Below are 18,640 nucleotides of genomic sequence, written 5' to 3'. Positions count from 1 at the left end.
CTGATCTACAAGTTGAGTGTTTAATTATGGATTTTGAAACATCTTTCTGCTTGTTGCATTACTTAGAAAACTTTTTAAAAATTTATTTTGCTTTTACACTTCTCTGGTGAACCATTACCTAGTCTGCAGCACTTGAACATTTGTCCCGTGTTGGCCACTGAGTGGGAGTGCAAAAACGCTGCTTCATGTTGTTTCACAATGGAATACTGGCCACTCAGTTTAATACTACTCAACAAGTTAACTACTGTGAACCATGGGCACAGTTCCAGTGTGAAATTCTAAAATATTCCTGGTTTCTTCTTCAATGCAGAAAATTGAATTGGTGATGGGACAATAGGCATCAAATATCACAAATGCTGGAAATTCTTCACAGAAAATGTGTGAAGTAAGATAGATGGAAGTAAATTAACCTAGGAGTCAAACTCAGACTAACACTTGTTGACAGCTTGCATTTATTTCATTTTGAGATACAGCACAGATTAGACCGCTTGAACTGTGCCACCCAGCAAACCCTCCCCCCCCCCCCGGATTTAATCCCAGCAACTCCCCGATTTAATCCCAGCCTAGTCACCGGACAGTTTTCAATGACCAATTAACCTACTAACCAGTATGTCTTTGGACTGTGGGAGGAAACCAGACACGCGGGGAAAACCCACACATTCCATAGGGTGGATGTACAAACTCATTACAGAAGACACCGGGATTGAACTGATGCCCCAAGCTGTAATAGCATCGTGCTAACCGCTACAGTACCGTGGGATTTAAAAAGCCAAAGGAAAGACTCATTATCAAAGGCTGAGAGAAAATAAACTTTTTTTTTCCCCCTATTTTAGTAGGTTCATGTGACACTAATTAAAAATAGAGGGCCAGAAAGGAAGTACAGCAGACTAGAAAAGTGGGGTAGAACCATCGTGATTCCTATTGACATTCACAATATGATTCAAATTAGGCCAGTCACAAACTACTTAGGCTAGTGGTCACCAACCTTTTTAAGCCCAAGATCCCCTACTTCGACCTCAGTGAAAGGCAAGATCTACCTATTAAATCGTTTAGAGAAAAAACAGCTCAGATTGTACTTCCAATTTGAGGTCTTTTATTTGGGCGAATTCTATTTGAATTACACAAAATACTTTTGTCAAACTTTCAAATTAATTCAAACAAGAAAACACTGTAACTAGCACATCAAACAGGCCATAGCTGTCTTTAAGAAATACTTCACACCTTTAATTCTAAGTTTCATTATTTAATTTTATTTCAACACGAAAAATAAATGAATAAAAATTGACTGTTGCACTCAGTGTGATGACTGGGGCTGAATACTTTCTGCTAGTTCCCTAAAATTTGGCTCATAACTACAGACAGCCAGTCTGAGACAGTCTGTGAGGTGCAGGGTTGCTGACTGTCCCGTATTTCCCCCGCTAAGGTAGAGCGTTCCTATGAAACCTTTCGTGCCAAAATGCTTTACGCCGTTGAAGCAATTACCATTAATTTATACTGAAAAAATTGAGCGTTCCCAGACCCAAAAAAAACCTACCAAATCATACCAAATAACACACAAAACCTAAAATAACACTAACATACAGTAAAAGCAGGAATGATATGATAAATACACAGCCTATATAAAGTAGAAATAATGAAAATTAAGCCAAAACCAATTCGTGGGGTAAAAAAATCGGCACGTACGCGCATATAGGTGCCCGCGCAAGGCTTCATGGTCATTGTAGTCTTTTCGGGGTAAACACAAATGTCCCGGGATTTGACTGCTACTTTTGTCCGTTATTTGGGAGTGAGAAAGTTGGCAACCCTAGTGAGGTGTCTGTCAGTAAGACAGCTCCTGTACCTAGATTTAATCATTTTCATCTGTGAAAATGCAATTTCACATAGTTAAGTTGACCTGAAGTACGCACACACTGCACATTGCTCAGCCCCATCAGTGGTAATTGCCACCAGTTTATGAATGGGAATGTCATTTTCACGGACATTTTTTAAACTCATTGTAAATATCCTCACCTCTTGTTCTTTCCTTTAATTGCAAAAGAGTGAGGAAGTCCTTCTTGTTGTAAAATCCTGGAAAGCCATTCTGACAAATACAAGCAACACACATAAAAGTTGCTGGTGAACGCAGCAGGCCAGGCAGCATCTCTAGGAAGAGGTGCAGTCGACGGTTTCAGGCTGAGACCCTTCGTCAGTACTGAAACGTCGACGGCACCTCTTCCTAGAGATGCTGCCTGGCCTGCTGCGTTCACCAGCAACTTTTATGTGTGTTGCTTGAATTTCCAGCATCTGCAGAATTCCTGTTGTTTGCGTCTGACAAATACAAGCTGAGCTGTTTGCATTACATCCAGGGATTAATCAAACCGTAGTGAAAAATATTCATGTCTCTGACGGTGACTCTACCCTCCTTGTCACTGTTGCAGGGCCAAGCAGTATATTATGTATTGCGGTTGTGATGCCGTTTTTGTTTTTCAAGTCATTAAAAACAGTCTCTGCAGTAATGACCATTGCTTCCTTGAATAAATCGCCATCTGTAAAAGGCTTCTTGTGTTTAGCCAAAAGGTGACTTGCACGAAATGATGCTTCAATAGCAGCACACATAAAAGTTGCTGGTGAACACAGCAGGCCAGGCAGCATCTCTAGGAAGAGGTGCAGTCGACGTTTCAGGCCGAGACCCTTCGTCAGGACTAACTGAAGGAAGAGTGAGTAAGGGATTTGAAAGTTGGAGGGGGAGGGGGAGATCCAAAATGATAGGAGAAGACAGGAGGGGGAGGGATGGAGCCGAGAGCTGGACAGGTGATAGGCAAAAGGGATACGAGAGGATCATGGGACAGGAGGTCCAGGAAGAAAGACAAGGGAGGGGGACCCAGAGGATGAGCAAGGGGTATATTCAGAGGGACAGAGGGAGAAAAAGGAGAGTGAGAGAAAGAATGTGTGTATAAAAATAAGTAACAGATGGGGTACGAGGGGGAGGTGGGGCATTAACAGAAGTTAGAGAAGTCGATGTTCATGCCATCAGGTTAGAGGCTACCCAGACGGAATATAAGGTGTTGTTCCTCCAACCTGAGTGTGGCTTCATCTTTACAGTAGAGGAGGCTGTGGATAGACTTCAATAGCAGCCTTATTTTGAGCAGCATGTTTTGTGAAAAACGATTGTTGGGCTTTCAACCCCGATTTCAGCTCCTCAACTTTCCTGGCGCGAATTGCGCTCTTTGGTGGGGGGGGGTGGGGGGGTGGATAGGTGTCTTTAAATTTCTTGTGGTTGGTATTGTGGTGCCACTCCAGATTCCCTCTTTTAGTCAGTACTTGTGTTTGGTGGCACAACATGCATACACACTTGTCTTTCACCAAGGTAAATAGAAATTTCTTTTCCCATTCTCGATGGAATTTGTATGTTTTCGCCTTCTTTCGTGGAGCCTCTGCTATGCTATCAGGATATCACGAGCGAGTGCTGATTGCGTCGGCTCTGATCTGAGTCAACATTCACCTAATTAGTTAGCTTGTTCATTTCGGCTTTTTTTCTTAAAGATGTGCTGTGTGCCTCCCGACTATCGCTGCACCCCCGCATGCTTCACGGCCCGGAGGTTGGGGACACTGCCGTACATTGATGTTTGCGACAGTCAGTACTCTTAACCCTAATCTAATTGGTCACTTTGATGCAGCACAGGCTACGCTAAAAACGCAGTCCATGGCGGGGGAACTACACACATGCGCACTGGGCAGAAAGAACGGAACTAAACCCCCGCAACTCGGAAACAATCTCTCTTTACAAACAGCTTTTTAGTGAAAATATTGCTATATTACCATTATCCTAATTAGTATTACTTACTTTTATAATGCTCACATTACAATAGTATTTGTGTATTTATTTTTGATTTTTCTTCGGGATCTACTGGGAAAATCTCAAAGATCGACTGGTCGATCGTGATCGACGGGTTGGTGACCCCTAATTTAGACCTTATGCTTGTGCAATTAAATATATAATCACTTTTATCCTCCATCTTTGAGCGCAGTTGGCCCTTTAAGTCCAAGAAACTGATCTGAGTGCTGGTGATATTTTAATATTACTAACAATTACAGCAGATTGGATAACTATTTAACACACTGTCTCGTTTAAATTCCAGCCATATGAAAAACTATATTGCTGCTGCTGGACTCCATTCAATTCCTTTTGATATCCTTCCCTTAAGCTTTAATCCCTGGACAGTTACAGTGGTAACTGGAGGACTGGAAAGATAGCTGGCACCTCCACGATAATACCTAAAAAGTAAAGGCATTGTAAAAATCTGCAGTTTTTCTGGAAAACTGTACCCAAAACAAGATTTTGAAAGCTAGTTTGAACAATGACCAGAATGTGAGTCTTTTACTCCTGTTCTAAATATAACCACAACAAATATAAACATGACAAAAAACATGTAATCTTATGTAAAAAGTTCATTTTTATTCATTTTAGTTCTGTAACATGAAAATCATGAAGCTACAATAGTTTAAAATAAGTCTTAACTGTATAACTATACACTCTGCAAATAATTTCAAGTTATGTTGAATATAATGAGGGGACATAACAGGTTTGGTGACTTTCATTTTAGTAAACCTAATCCAAATCTAATTAAATCAATCAATCTCTCCCTCCCTCCCCCCTCTAGAAATGGATCATGTTTCTCTTTAAGCACAATACTTTAATGGGAATTTCTATGCCATGATTACGAGCCATAAAAACTTACTTCCTTCTCTAATGTTGGATTTCGCAATGTTTCTAGCCTTTTCAAACTTCTTAAATAGCAGGAACTATCTAATCCAGTTTGTATTTTAAAATGTATTAAAGCAATTTGGTGGATTATTTGTTATTGATTAAAATGTTACAACAAATAACAGATTAAAAATATTACTATCAAGTAGTAGCTAGAAACCATCAAAATGGCCATAGGTTGATGTAAATTTCCTATAACTTTAAACTGGTCAAAAATTCTGATAGAAAACTAAACCTATTAGCTTGAGATGTAACATCTACTTAGTTGAAAAGCACAAAGAGCCCTCTTTGTAACATGAAAAATAAATTTTCCATAAATAGAAGTTAATGCATAAACTAACTGTACATTGAGTCTATTCTTCCTTCAAGGTGGATTTAGATGCGGTATCCTCTGGACACAATTTTGTTGTGGAGCTGATGATGGTTTCTTCTTTCTTGCTTGGAATGCTTAGTAAAAGAGAAAGGAATTCTTTAAGAGTCTGTATTACCCAAACCAAATACTTTACAAGTAAATCTACAACTGAGGAGTGCTTTTGGCATGAACTATGGATCAAATCCTTATCTACATTTCTAACACACCAATCTTATCTCAATAATTAAAGGAAGAGTTATTCAAGTACTAAAGATATGAATTTAAATAGAAAATTGCCTGAAGTGCATTATTAATCAAAGTATCTCATCTGAGTTAAAATGATTAACTATCTGCCCTTCACTGCTGATTGATTAGCTGAGTGCTGTCAGCATTTTCTCACTTAACATTAGTTCTAAAATGATGGAATTTATACAAGCTTTGTAATTAAAAAATAATTTACTGCTGTATTATTTTATTAAGATCCTGCTGTCTGCAGTTTATAGCAACTGAGAAACAAATATTTCACAGCTTTTTTTGATAGTCATTCTACAATTGAGCTGGCAGCAGTTTTTCCATCATGCTTTTATACATTTCCACTCAAGATAGGCAATGAAATAAACTTAACCACACCCTCACTATCTTTTGGACATAGATAAGGGCCAATGTGCCATGAATTAAATTTCACTTGGACCGTTCAGCTCTTGATCTCACTGCGGTCTTGATTCAGACACAGATGAGACTGTTCTTGGAAGAACTTGACTGGGTGTGGTATCAGTGGGCTCTGATTAAACTAAAGTCAATGTGTTCAATGCAGGTATTGACTAGATCTACATCTTGCTCAAAGAAAACAGCTGCAGCCCAAGCCCAACCATCTTCAGCCTGCCACATCAATGATCTTCCTTCCATCATGAGATCAGAAACAGATAGTTGTTGATAATTGTTCAATACCATTCACAATTTGAAATGCTTCATGGATGCGTACAACAAGATGTTGATAATAATCAAGTGTGGACTGGTTAAATGGCAGTAACATTTGTACCACTTACTGGAGAATGACCACCAACGAGAGAGACTCTGAGCACCCATTCTTGACATTCAATGACTTTATCATTACTGACAACATCCTTAATTACCATTGAACAGAAAAGTCAGCTGGGTCAACCAATTAGATACTATAACAGGAGCAGGTCAGAGACCGAACGCCTTCCTTCTTGACACCCAAGGCTTTTCTACAATCAGCAAGGCATGAGCAAAGAACACAACAAAATATTTTGTTTGCCTGAATGAGTGCAGCATTACTACAGTCCTTTTGTTATCCCAGCTGTCTCCCTAAACACAAGAATTATAAATATGCTGGAAATCCAGAGCAACACATGCAAAATGCTAGAGGAACTCAGCAGGTCAGGCAGCATCTATGGAAATGAATAAACAGCTGACGTTTTGGGCCACGACCCTTCCATTTATTGCTCATCTAGATTATTCTAACAGCAGCTTTTAAAGCCACAGCCTCTGCAATCACGAAGGACAAAAGGTTCATGGGAATGCTCCAAATCACAACCATCCTGCCTGGAATTATACGCTGTTCCTTTATAGTTGCAGGGATTGAATCCTGGAACTCGCTACCTTATAGAACTTTGACCAGAAAAATGTTAGCAGATCAAAAATATGTGCCTTCACCATATTCACAGGGGCAATTAAGCATAGGCAATAAATATCACTTTCCGGAAAGGTGAACACATTAGGGATTTGTATTTTAGACTGTAGGTAATATGGTAAATTTGCAGTTTTCAACATTGATCTTACATATTTTACTATGCCTTTTTCAAAGTATTATAGTTAGCAAGCATCCAAGTGCAGCACTGAAACTCAGACTGACTCGAACTGTTCTATTCAATGGATCAGCTTCTTATCCTCTCATCTGGAGAAAGTTGGTCTTGCGATAATAGTGGAAAATGAGTACTAGTGAATTAGCAAGCCTGATTTACAACCTGCCTGATTTCTGTACTCTCTTTGCAAGCTGTTGGATCCTTATATTCCTTATTCCTAATATTTCTATTGAATAAAATGGTAGAATAGCAGTTGATGTCACTGCCACATGAGACCAACAACCAAGTTTAATCCTGACCTCCAATGTGGTATTGAACTTGCACGCTCTTCCTATGACTATTTGTAATCTTGTTTGCCTCAACATACCAAATATGTGCTGTCTGGTTAATCAGCCATTACACCCTCTGTTGCCTCTTTTTTTAAAAAAATAATTTGCGAAGATTCAGCACATCATCTAAAACTTTGATAAACTTCGATAGATGTGGGCTGGAGAGTATACTGACTGGTTGCATCATGGCCCAGTATGGAAACACAAATGCCCTTGTACAGAACTACTACTACTATGTCGACTCAAGCCTAGGGGGCCGGCATCGGGCACGATGATGGACTCTCCAACTCTCCCTCTCCCTCATCAGTGTGTTCAGTTCATCTACATTAGCCGCGCCGCTGTCTTCTAGGAGTGTGTTGACCACAGTCTTGGGAGGGCACCCAGGGTTCATCCTCCCATGCTTGTGTTCCCATATGATGACTAGGCTGGCAGGTAGCTTGGGGTGGCGTAGACAGTGCCCCGCTAGTTGCAGTCTTCTCACCTCGATTTTAGTGGAGAGCATCGGTAGGTCGTTGTAGAGCTCGATGTCCGTCATGTGCTGTTGCCAGCTCATGTCAAGAGCCATCCGGAGTATTCGTGTATAGCAACCATCTAGAGACTTTCGCATCGTCTTGGTGAGTGTCCATGTCTCACATCTGTATGTGAGAATGGGCTCTATGACTGCTATGAAAATCCTCTTTTTAAGCCCTCTAGACAGGTTCGACTTCCAGATTTCCTTCATGTCGTTCATAGCCCTCCACGCCAGCACCTTCCATATCTTATGTCCTTCTCCGAACTCATCATTCTTGACCCGAGGTACTTGTAGTCAAAGACTTTCTTAATGGTATCATTCTCTACGGTCTTGAGAGTACCTTCGTCGCAGTTAAACGCCATGTACTCTGCCTTTTTAGCATTTAGGTGAAGTCCAACAGATGCAATTTAATGTGGATAAATGTGAGGTTATCCACTTTGGTGGCAAGAACAGGAAAACAGGTTATTATCTGAATGGTGGCCGATTAGGAAAAGGGGAGGTGCAACGAGACCTGGGTGTCATTGTACACCAGTCATTGAAAGTGGGCATGCAGGTACAGCAGGCGGTGAAAAAGCCGAATGGTATGCTGGCATTCATAGCAAGAGGATTCCAGTACAGGAGCAGGGAGGTACTACTGCAGTTGTACAAGGCCTTGGTGAGACCACACCTAGAGTACTGTGTGCAGTTTTGGTCCCCTAATCTGAGGAAAGACATTCTTGCCATAGAGGGAGTACAAAGAAGGTTCACCAGATTGATTCCTGGGATGTCAGGACTTTCATATGATGAAAGACTAGATTGGCTAGGCTTATACTCTCTGGAATTTAGAAGATTGATGGGGGATCTTACTGAAACGTATAAAATTCTAAAGGGATTGGACAGGCTAGATGTAGGAAGATAGTTCCCGATGTTGGGGAAGTCCAGAATGAGGGATCACAGTTTGAGGATAAAGGGGAAGCCTTTTAGGACAGAGATGAGGAAAAACTTCTTCACAAAGAAAGTGGTGAATCTGTGGAATTCTCTGCCACAAGGAACAGTTGAGGCCAGTTCATTGGCTATATTTAAGAGAGAGTTAGATATGGCCCATGTGGCTAAAGGGATCAGGGGGTATGGAAAGAAGGCAGGTACAGGGTTCTGAGTTGGATGATCAGCCATGATCGTACTGCAGGCTCGAAGGGCCGAATGGCCTACTCCCGCACCTATTTTCTATGTTTCTATGTTTCATTGCATTCAGTTTCCACTTTTGTCAGTAGCTGCTGTGCTTCCTCCATCTGGTCAGAGAGCAGGACTATGTCATCTGCAAAATCGAGATCTGTGAGCGTAACTGGTCTGACCCTTTTGGTTCACCCTGGTTTTATGGTAAAACCAAGCTTGTCATGATCTTCGGTAGCTTGACGCAGAGCATAATCAAGGATGATTATAAAGATGTAGGGTGCCAGAGTGTCTCCTTGCAGCACACCAGCTACGAGCTCGAACACTGCTGTTTCTCCGTCTGGTGATACAACTTTCGCCATGGTTTTGGTATAGCTGAACTCTATTGCTCTCAGTAGATGTCTGGCACTCCGTAAGCTTTCAGGATCTTCAGCATTTTACCTCGGCGAATGGAGTCAAAAGCTTTGCAAAAATTGATGGAAGTAAGCACGGCTGGTAGGTTGTTCTTCTTGACTTTCTCGATGATCCTATGGAGAGCAAGTATTTGCATCACTGTTGTGCACTTCTGCCGAAAACCATTCTGATTGAATCTTAGCTTAGGGTCAATTTCAGTGCAAATCCTGTTCAAGATCATCCGATTGTATAACTTTGCTAAGATGCAGGTCAAGCTGATACAGCGGTAGTTATCTGTCTTCATGAGGGATCCAGACTTGGGGGCTGGGATAATGTTTGAGAGTGACCACTGTTCAGGTTTGTTGCCTCTCATCAATGTTGTATTACATATGTCCAGCAAGATGTCGTCCAGGTCGCAGCTCTTCAGGACATCTGGTGGTATCCCATCTGGTCCAGCACTCCTGCGCTGTTTGAGTACATATTTGGCCTACTTCAGTTCCTCAATGGTGAACGGGCCGTCATTGATGTCGACCTGCGTTAGTATCGTGGGTATGTCTTCTTCTTCTTCTGTGATCGTTGGAGGGCTTCCCAGCAGGTTCTTAAAGTGGGTAAACAATGTCAGGACACAGTCCTCTGCTGTTTTACCGCTTATTCGACCTGATGGGGGCTTCTTCCATCTACTGATCTCACTGACTAGGTGCCATGCTTCTCCATGCTGCATGTCTTCATTAGCAGCTTCTATCTCTCTAATCCTCTCAGCCAGTTCCTCTTTCTTCAGTCGGTCGTAGGTGGCAAAGAGATTCTTCTTTGCTGTCTTGAACTTGTCTCTTAGCTCTTCTGTTTCACTCCTAAGTTCGGCATGACAAGCATTGACCACACTTCTTGCTGTAACGACATCAGGATGTTTCGAGATCCGACTCTTCTTGATTCGCTTCACAGTAGGCAAACTCTTTGTTGCATCTGTGTGTGCGTCTATGAGCCGTTGATAGCGGTCGGTGGCAGTCTCTTCCTCCCCCCTTTCCAGTGGGCCGAAGCGATTTCTCACCTCCACTGTGTACTGGGCTTGAACAATAGGTTGTGAAGAGAATGCCTTCCAGTCTATGTTCTCCTTGGGACCTGTGGCTTTGGGTTGCCACAGGCTCAGTCTCACTTGCATTGACACTACTCTGTGGTCAGAACTGACCGAGTTGAAGGTGCTGTAGGCTTCTGTGTTGATCACACAATTACGCCATTTTGTTCTTAGGAGGATGTAATCGAGCTGTTCCTTGTAGATGGAGGCTCTGTTTTCAAATGTCCACAGTTTACCAGCTCACTTCTTGAATTGTGTGTTGGCGGCAATGAGACTGTGTTCCTGGATGAAATCAACTAGATATTGTCCATTTCTGCTGATAAAGTCTTGGTATGAGTATGGAACATCTTCCAGTCTGACCTGGGCATTAAAATCGCCGAGCACAGCCAGGAAGTTATGTGCCGGTATTGAAGTGACAGCTTTGTGAAGTTTACTGTAGAAGGCCTCCATCTCCTTCTCCTCGCTGCAGTTGTGCGGGGAGTAACAGATGATGACAGAGGTCGCCGGGTTTCCGTTGAATTCCGCAGTAAGGATTCTGTCACTGACTGAGACTACGCCCCTCAGTGCCTCCTTCGCCTTGCGGCTCAACATCAGCCCTACTCCACCTTGTGCTGACATTGTCGTCGGCTCTCTCCATGCAGACAAGGTGATGAGGTGCATCCTCTCTACCTCTGTGAACCTTATCTCTTCATCAGGGTGTACATGACGGTGTTCTTGGATCCCCAGAATGGAGATCTTGTAGCTGCTGCCTGTGACGCCAACTCTGTGCACCGAGGCAAGAGGTGGATGGTGTTTGCGTCGAAGGTTGAGATGATCGTTTTTATCTTACAATGCAAAAGAGGCGCAGTTCGCTCAGCCCCCTGTCGGACTCAACCCTCCCCGTGGGGTTTGAGGTTGCATCTTCATACTGCCTGTCTTGGCTGGGGTCTGGGCGTTCCGCAGAGTTCCTGAGCACTCCCGGCTCTGGAGGTATAGGGTTTGTTGGGTTGTCTGCCATCATAACGCCTTACAAGGCGCGAAACGAAAGACTGTGTGGTGCGCCATTCCTCACACAGACAGTAGGTGGCCGTTGACGCACAAAGAGTTCATCCGCCCTTTGACAGGTTTTGTTTTTAGCCCTGCTGGGTGCCTACACACCCTCCTCCCTGGTTAACCGAAGTGCACCGGGGACGCGCTGGTTGAGTCGCCGATAACCCGACCCGAGACAGGTAGTACTGGGCTACGTGGTGCCAGTAGCAAGGCAAGGCCCTGACCTGACCTGCAGAAAGTCCGACAAAACCTAGTGGATACGGCCCAGTCCAAAATCCTCCCTGCCACTGAGCACAAATCCATGGAGTGCTGTAGTAGGAAAGCAGCATCCATCAAGGACTCCCACCATCCAGGCCATGCTCTCTTATTACTGCTGCTATCAGAAAGGTGGTAGAGGGACCTCAGGAACCTGCATCACCAGGTTCAAGGACAATTATTACCACTCAACCATAAGGCTCTTGAACGAGAGGGGATAACTTCACTCACCCCATTGCTGAACTGTCCCCACAACCTATGGACTCAACTTCAAGGACTCTTCATCTCACATTCTCAATACTTATTGCATATTTATTATTATTATTATTTCTTCTAGTTTCTGTTGTTTTGTATATACACAGTGTAACATGCTATAGGGTTTCACTGCTACGTAACATGCTGTAAGACACCAGAATACTACAGCACAGTACAGGCCCTCGATGTTGTGCCGACCCATATATTCCTTAAAAAAAAGTACTAAACCCACACTACCCTGTAACCCTCTATTTTTCTTTCATCCATGTGCCTGTCCAAGAGGCTCTTAAATACCCCTAATGTTTTAGCCTCCACCACCATCCCTGGCAAGTCATTCCAGGCACCCACAACCCTCTGTGTAAAAACTTACCCCTGATGTCTCCTCTAACTCTGTACATATGCCCTCTGGTGTTTGCTATTCGTGCCCTGGGAAACAGGTACTGGCTATCCACCCTATCTATGCCTCTCATAATCTTGTAGACCTCTATTAAGTCCCCTCTCATTGTTCTACGCTCCAAAGAGAAAAGTCCCAGCTCTGCAAACCTTGCCTCATAAGACTTGTTTTCCAATCCAGGCAACATCCTGGTAATTCTCCTCTGCACCCTCTCCATAGCTTCCACATCCTTCCTATAATGAGGTGACCAGAACTGAACACAATACTCTAAGTGTGGTCTCAGCAGAGATTTGTAGAGTTGCAACATGACCTCTCTACTCTTGAACTCAATCCCCCTATTAATGAAGCCTAGCATCCCATAGGCCTTCTTAACTATCCTATCAACCTGTGCAGCGACCTTGAGGGATATATGGATTTGAACCCCAAGGTCCCTCTGTTCATCCACACTCTTAAGTAACCAACCATTAATCCTGTACTCAGCCTTCTGGTTTGTCCATCCAAAATGCATCACCTCACACTTATCCAGACTGAACTCCATCTGCCACTTTTCTGCCCAACTCTGCATCCTGTCTATATCCTCTTGTGACCTTCAACAACCTACAGCTCCATCCACAACTCCTCCAATCTTCGTGTCATCCATAAGCTTACTCACTCATCCTTCCCCCTCTTCATCCAGGTCATTTATAAAAATCACAAAGAGCAGGGGTCCCAGGACAGATCCCTGCAGCACCCCACTAGTCACCAACCGCCAGGCAGAATACTTTCCTTCCACTACTACCCTCTGCTTTCTTCCTGTAAGCCAATTTTTTATCCAAACAGCCAAGGTTCCAATGATCCTATGCCTCATGACTTTCTGGATGAGTCTCTCAAGGGGGACCTTGTCAAATGCCTTGCTAATATCCATGTAGACCACATCTACTGCCCTACCCTCATCAATTTCTTTTGTTACTTCTTCAAAAAACTCAATTAGGCTCGTGAGGCACGACCTTCCCTTCACAAAGCCATGTTGCCTCCTTGAGTAGACTGTACTTCACCAAATGCTCGTAGATCCTATCCTTAAGAATCCATTCCAATAGTTTGCAGACCACCAACGTAAGACTCACCAGTCTGTAGTTCCCAGGATTCTCTCTATTATCTTTTTTTAAACAAGGGAACTACATTTGCCATTCTCCAATCCTCTGGCACCTCCCCTGCAGCCAAAGAGGATTCAAAGATCATAGCTACTGCTCTAGCGATCTCTTCTCTCACTTCCCACAGCAACCTGGGGTATATCACATCTGGCCCTGGGGACTTATCAATCTTGATGTTTTTAAGAAGATCCAACACTTCTTCTTCCTTAATCTCCACATTGTCCAGCACACAGGCCTGTTCTATTTCCACCTCATCCTGATCAAGGTCCTTTTCACTTGTGAATACTAAAGCAAAGTATATTCATTTAGGACCCCCCCCCCCACCCCGAACCTCCTCTGCCTCCAGGCACACGTTGCCTTCCTTATCCTTTAGCGGCCCCACTTGTCATCCTTCTGTTCTTCACATATGCATAGAACGCCTTGGGGTTCTCCTTAATCCTACATGCCAAGGCCTTCTCATGCCCCCTTTGTGCTCTCCTAAGTCCTTTCTTAAGCTCCTTCCTGGCTACCCTATATTTCTCATGAGCCCCTCCTGCTTCCTGCTTCTTATATCTAACATATGCTTCCTTTTTCCTCTTGACGAGTTGCCTCATGTGTTTCATCAGCCACGGTTTCCTTTTCCTACTATTTTTTCCTTGTCTCAGTGGGACAAACCTATCCTGAACCCAGCACAAGTGGCCCCTAAACTTCCTCCACATTACTTCTGTGCTTTCACCCTTGAACATCTGTTTCTGATTTACTGTCGCTAGTTCCTGCCTCATCCCTTCATAGTCAGCCCTTCCCCAGTTAAGCACTTTCCCATTTTGTCTGTTTTTATCCTTTTCCATAGCTATGCTGAAGCTAAGGGAGTTGTGGTCACTCTCACCAAAATGCTCCCCCACCAACAGGTCTGCCACCTGACCAGGTTCATTACCCAGAACTAGATCCAGTATGGCTCCTCCTCTCGTCGGCCGGTCCACATACTGTGTCAGGAATCCTTCTTGAAAACACCTGACAAATTCAGCCCCACCTATACCCCTTGTAGTCAGGAGCTGCCGGTCAATAGGAAGGAAGTTGAAATCACTCATAACCACAACCCTGTATTTCGTGCACCATTCTAAAATCTGCCTGCTTATCTGCTCCTCAGTGTCCCGAGGGCTATTTAGGGGCCTATAGACGACTCCCAGCACAGTGATTGATCCCTTCCTATTTCTGACTTCATTGATTTCACTGATAATGTAATGGTTTCTCTGTAGCAGCAATGTTTGGGTTATGACTAGAGATAATGGGGTTTGGAATGCTGTGGTTCTTTCTTGTGAGTCTGGAAGAGAGATTGTCGCGGTCTTTTGCCAGGGACAGATGAGGAGAGAAGACATGAATGGAGGGAGTGGGTAAACCGCCAGACGGGGTGGACCTGGAGCGAGGGTCCGAAGGGCAGCGACGATTGAAGGTTAATGGTGGACAACTGGCTTATTAGTGAGCTCCAACTTTGCGCAATAGACTGTTTCATAAGATTGGGCCCCTTTTCTTTTTTTTGGTTTTCTTTACTAACCATATAGTCAAAGTAAGAATTATAAAGCTTAATTGTTTAATTGCATATTGTGTACTGTTTGTTATTTTGGGGTACTGATTTGTAACAGGGTACACATCGCGCAGCATCCACCCAAACGTGATTTCTTAAGTTTGGCCGGGCCAGGGGCTATCACCCCCTATATTTAGCCGCTAGCCAAAGCGAGAGTTACAACAGTTTGTTGGGGTTGTTTTTCCATATTGGTTGCTTGTCCGTCCTGTTGGATGCAGCCTTTTATTGATTCTATTGTGTTTCTTGTATTTATTGTGAATGTCCACAAGAAAGGTGACATATATGTATCCACAAAGGATAGACAGCAGGAAAATTGGAAGGAAGGGGTGGAATTGCTTGGCTTGTGAAAGAGAATAGGTTACAGGAAAATAAGTGGTAGAAATGGGATCAATGAGATTGCTCTGGAAACTCATAGACTGGATGTGTTTAATAACCACCACCTATTTCATACAGAAACATGGGAAAGGAGAAAAAAGAAATCAAAAGAAAATCTAATTCTAATCCTTAAATTTACAGAATATATAAATCTTTTTATAATTTTCATACCAACTATACAAATACTATTTGTACCAACAATAAAAAATTGATGAGGGAGATTCAATCTCTTGCTTGAGATTGCTAGAAATATACATGAACAGCATCTCCAAAGACACCAAGGGTTTTTTAACAACCATGTTACACCTGGCTGTGTATTAACAGATTATGGTTGCTTGCTATTTAGAACACCTGAGAAAAATTCGTTTTTTAGCATTTTTATTTTAAATATTGAACGTTTGAACTAATAGGGATGTGTTAATTACTTCATAAAAAAAGTAATGAAATTTAAAATATCTATGGAATATTCTTACCTTGAATTGTGATAATAATTCATTGTTGTTGAAAATGTAAAATAGCACATAGCCAGAAGACAAGAGATGGCCAATGAAATGAGAATCATCCCACACAGAAAACAAAGGAGAATGACTCCACCAACTGACAATATCACACCTGGTAGATAAATGAATGAAAAAAATACTTTCTTACTGAAAAGTTAATGTGCAATAAGTATAGACTTCATTTGATAATTTATAGTTGTAGAGTTATGCTTTGAAAACAAGTAAATTATTGAAGTATTGGGGTTTCTGCCATTTCAATTTAAATACAGTGGATTCCAGTTAATTGAGCCATCGGTTAATCAGGGCAGCCACTTACTTATTTGGGACAACTCTTAAAGAACAAAAACTGAGAAAATTGACGGGATTCCCTTTGTTTATTTGGGACAATATGGCATTTAAATGGGGCAGGAACTCACCGAACAAGTTCTAACGAGGATCAGTCACATGCACTTGTGTGGCTGTTAGACGTTATATTGTGCTCAGACAGAATAGTTTTTAAAATAGCTTTAGGTGCTTGTGTTTGTGTTAAAAAAGCAGAGATTTTTCTCACTGATAGTTAGCGATAAATAAGCAGTAAGCCAATTCAGAACTGTTTTGCTCACTGTGGTTTCAAGCATTCAGGCTTGAAGATGCCAGAAATGGCTGGGAGTGAAACAAGTAATTTCACTACTTCAACAAGTTGGAAACTATGAAGACATTGACAATCATCTTGAATGTTACAATGAAAATGAAGATTTGGAGGATACAATTGTCAATAGCATTGTATGAAGGCAGTCCATTATCTGGACTAGGAGTCTGCACTGATTTTGTTCATTTACAGTCAATCAAAAGAATACGGTAGGGGGATGAATTTCACCATCAATAACTACTAGGAACTAATACAGTTTTATAGTATTGTAGTATTATAGGTAGTGTTCTTTTTTTGTTCTATATTTCATATAAATATATAATATGTTGCTCAGATATACAGTAGCTTTTGTCTTTTTTATACTTTTAACTATTTCTATGAAACCTTGGCTAATTGGGGCACCCACTTAATTGGGCCAAAACGTACTGGTCCTGATGTATCCCACTGGAATCAAATTAAAGACTTGAACTTTAACACATGATTCAGAACAACTAATAATCGAACAGCAGGAAAATTGAGCCAGTAACATGAGGGTCTCCCCTCAGAGCTATCGTTCTTCTCTTTCAGGAGTGGAAGGTGGTGTGTTTCTCTTGACAGAAGTGCATCCACCTTAGCCTAAACATATATATTCACCTAAATTCCTTTATTGATTGATTAATTAACAAAATCTCAGAACAATCACTAAATTCTGAAGAAATAAAAAAGATTGTTCTGAAAATCTGCTTGTGTTTGAAATGGGATGAATTAGATCAGCTTGACAGCTGGTGGATGTTATGGACCTGGTGACAATCAGCTGCTTGGGCCTCAGGAAGTCTAAGATGAACTGGAGATAGGACGCCTGGCTTCACCTGCTGAGGTTGGACTCACTGCTGAAGCTGCAATAGGATGAAAAGAGGGTTCAGATGCACTTTGCATCCATTCCTCAACTTTACATCAGGAAAGGGTATCCCATTCTAAGGCTGCCAGCCCTAGGAAAAGAACTCAACATGCTTAATTTATTTGGGTATTCATAACTGTTAGTATTGAATGAAAAATAAATTAACTGGAACATCTCCACCAGAGACATTCAAGAAGAACTGAAAGGCTTTCACCAGCCCGGAAGCTATCAAGGCCCATAAGGATGTTGCAGCAGTAAAAAAATTGGATGTGGGATGAAAACAGTGGAATCTGAGACTGCTGAAATTTACTTGTCCCTGGGGTTGGCTGTCTCATGGGTGTGGAAGTCACTTATTCACTTCCCCTACACCTGGAGGGAAAACATGGACAGTTGGGAACCAAAGGCAGCCATCCAGCACTGGAGAGTATCCGGAAATATCTGGGTCAATGCTATTAACCTAATTGTGCGGTAATTATAAACCACTTCTGCAGACAAGTTACAAAACAGAAGATATTCTTGGTTTTTCTGTACCTTCCATAACAATGAACCCAATACAGGCCAGAAGGGATGTAATCACTGCAAAAATCAGGAATAAGCCAACCGGCACAGCTGACATTATGGTAAAAACTATCAGTAATAAGGCAAGGAAGGGATGCTCATCCAGGTACTGTCCCAAAGAGGAATTCACAAACGCTGCAACCTACAAATCAAACACATGAGAATTAATGAAAATTATATGTATAGATTACAATATGGACATGTTCAAAAAAGTTGCAAACAATCATGTTAAAGTGCAAAAACAAATGAAATAACTGAGATTGAAGGAAAAGGTCAGTTGTGATTTCTCCTTGCAGGAATCTAATCTATGTACACCACCAGGTAACGCCCTTGCAAAATTAATTTCAAATATCCCTCTTTTCCCTCCTAATTGAACTTATTTTTCCTTGAGTATTCATCAGCTCTGGCTGAAGAATGCATTGACATTTTACTCCCCCTTTTTTTTGATCAATGGGACTTCTGAATAGATCATGCTACAACTATTCTTTCTGTGCAAAACGATTTCTGAATAGACCATAAAGCAAAGCACCAAAGCAGTTCCGCAGTACATTATATAAACTTGGATACTGGGCTCCAATCAATGACTGCTCCAACACCATCAAGGAGCAGAACCAGTCAAGGACTATGACTATGGAATAACACCACTCCATTTTAAATTAAAGACAACTGTGTCATCCGGTATCCTTAAAGCTAATTTATTCAGTG

At 42.1% G+C, this 18,640-nt stretch overlaps 1 protein-coding gene across 1 annotated transcript in view; it reads right to left on the bottom strand.

Annotated features, from left to right (window-relative positions):
• Positions 1-4,415: 4,415 nt before the first annotated feature.
• Positions 4,416-18,640, bottom strand: part of LOC140203088 (lipid droplet assembly factor 1-A-like) — a 32,071-nt gene continuing 17,846 nt past the window's right edge. The window contains exons 3-5 of the mRNA XM_072268870.1: positions 17,909-18,077; positions 15,846-15,984; positions 4,416-5,191 (exon numbers count right to left, since the gene is read on the bottom strand). Of these exons, the coding sequence (XP_072124971.1) occupies positions 5,098-5,191; positions 15,846-15,984; positions 17,909-18,077 (402 nt within the window). The 3' untranslated portion in view covers positions 4,416-5,097. The remainder of the gene's footprint in view (positions 5,192-15,845; positions 15,985-17,908; positions 18,078-18,640) is intronic.

Source organism: Mobula birostris, chromosome 9 (assembly GCF_030028105.1).
Source record: "Mobula birostris isolate sMobBir1 chromosome 9, sMobBir1.hap1, whole genome shotgun sequence".
NCBI lineage: Eukaryota > Metazoa > Chordata > Chondrichthyes > Myliobatiformes > Myliobatidae > Mobula > Mobula birostris.
The sequence above is the reverse complement of the archived record's forward strand: the minus strand, read 5'-3'. Positions and strand labels throughout refer to the sequence as shown.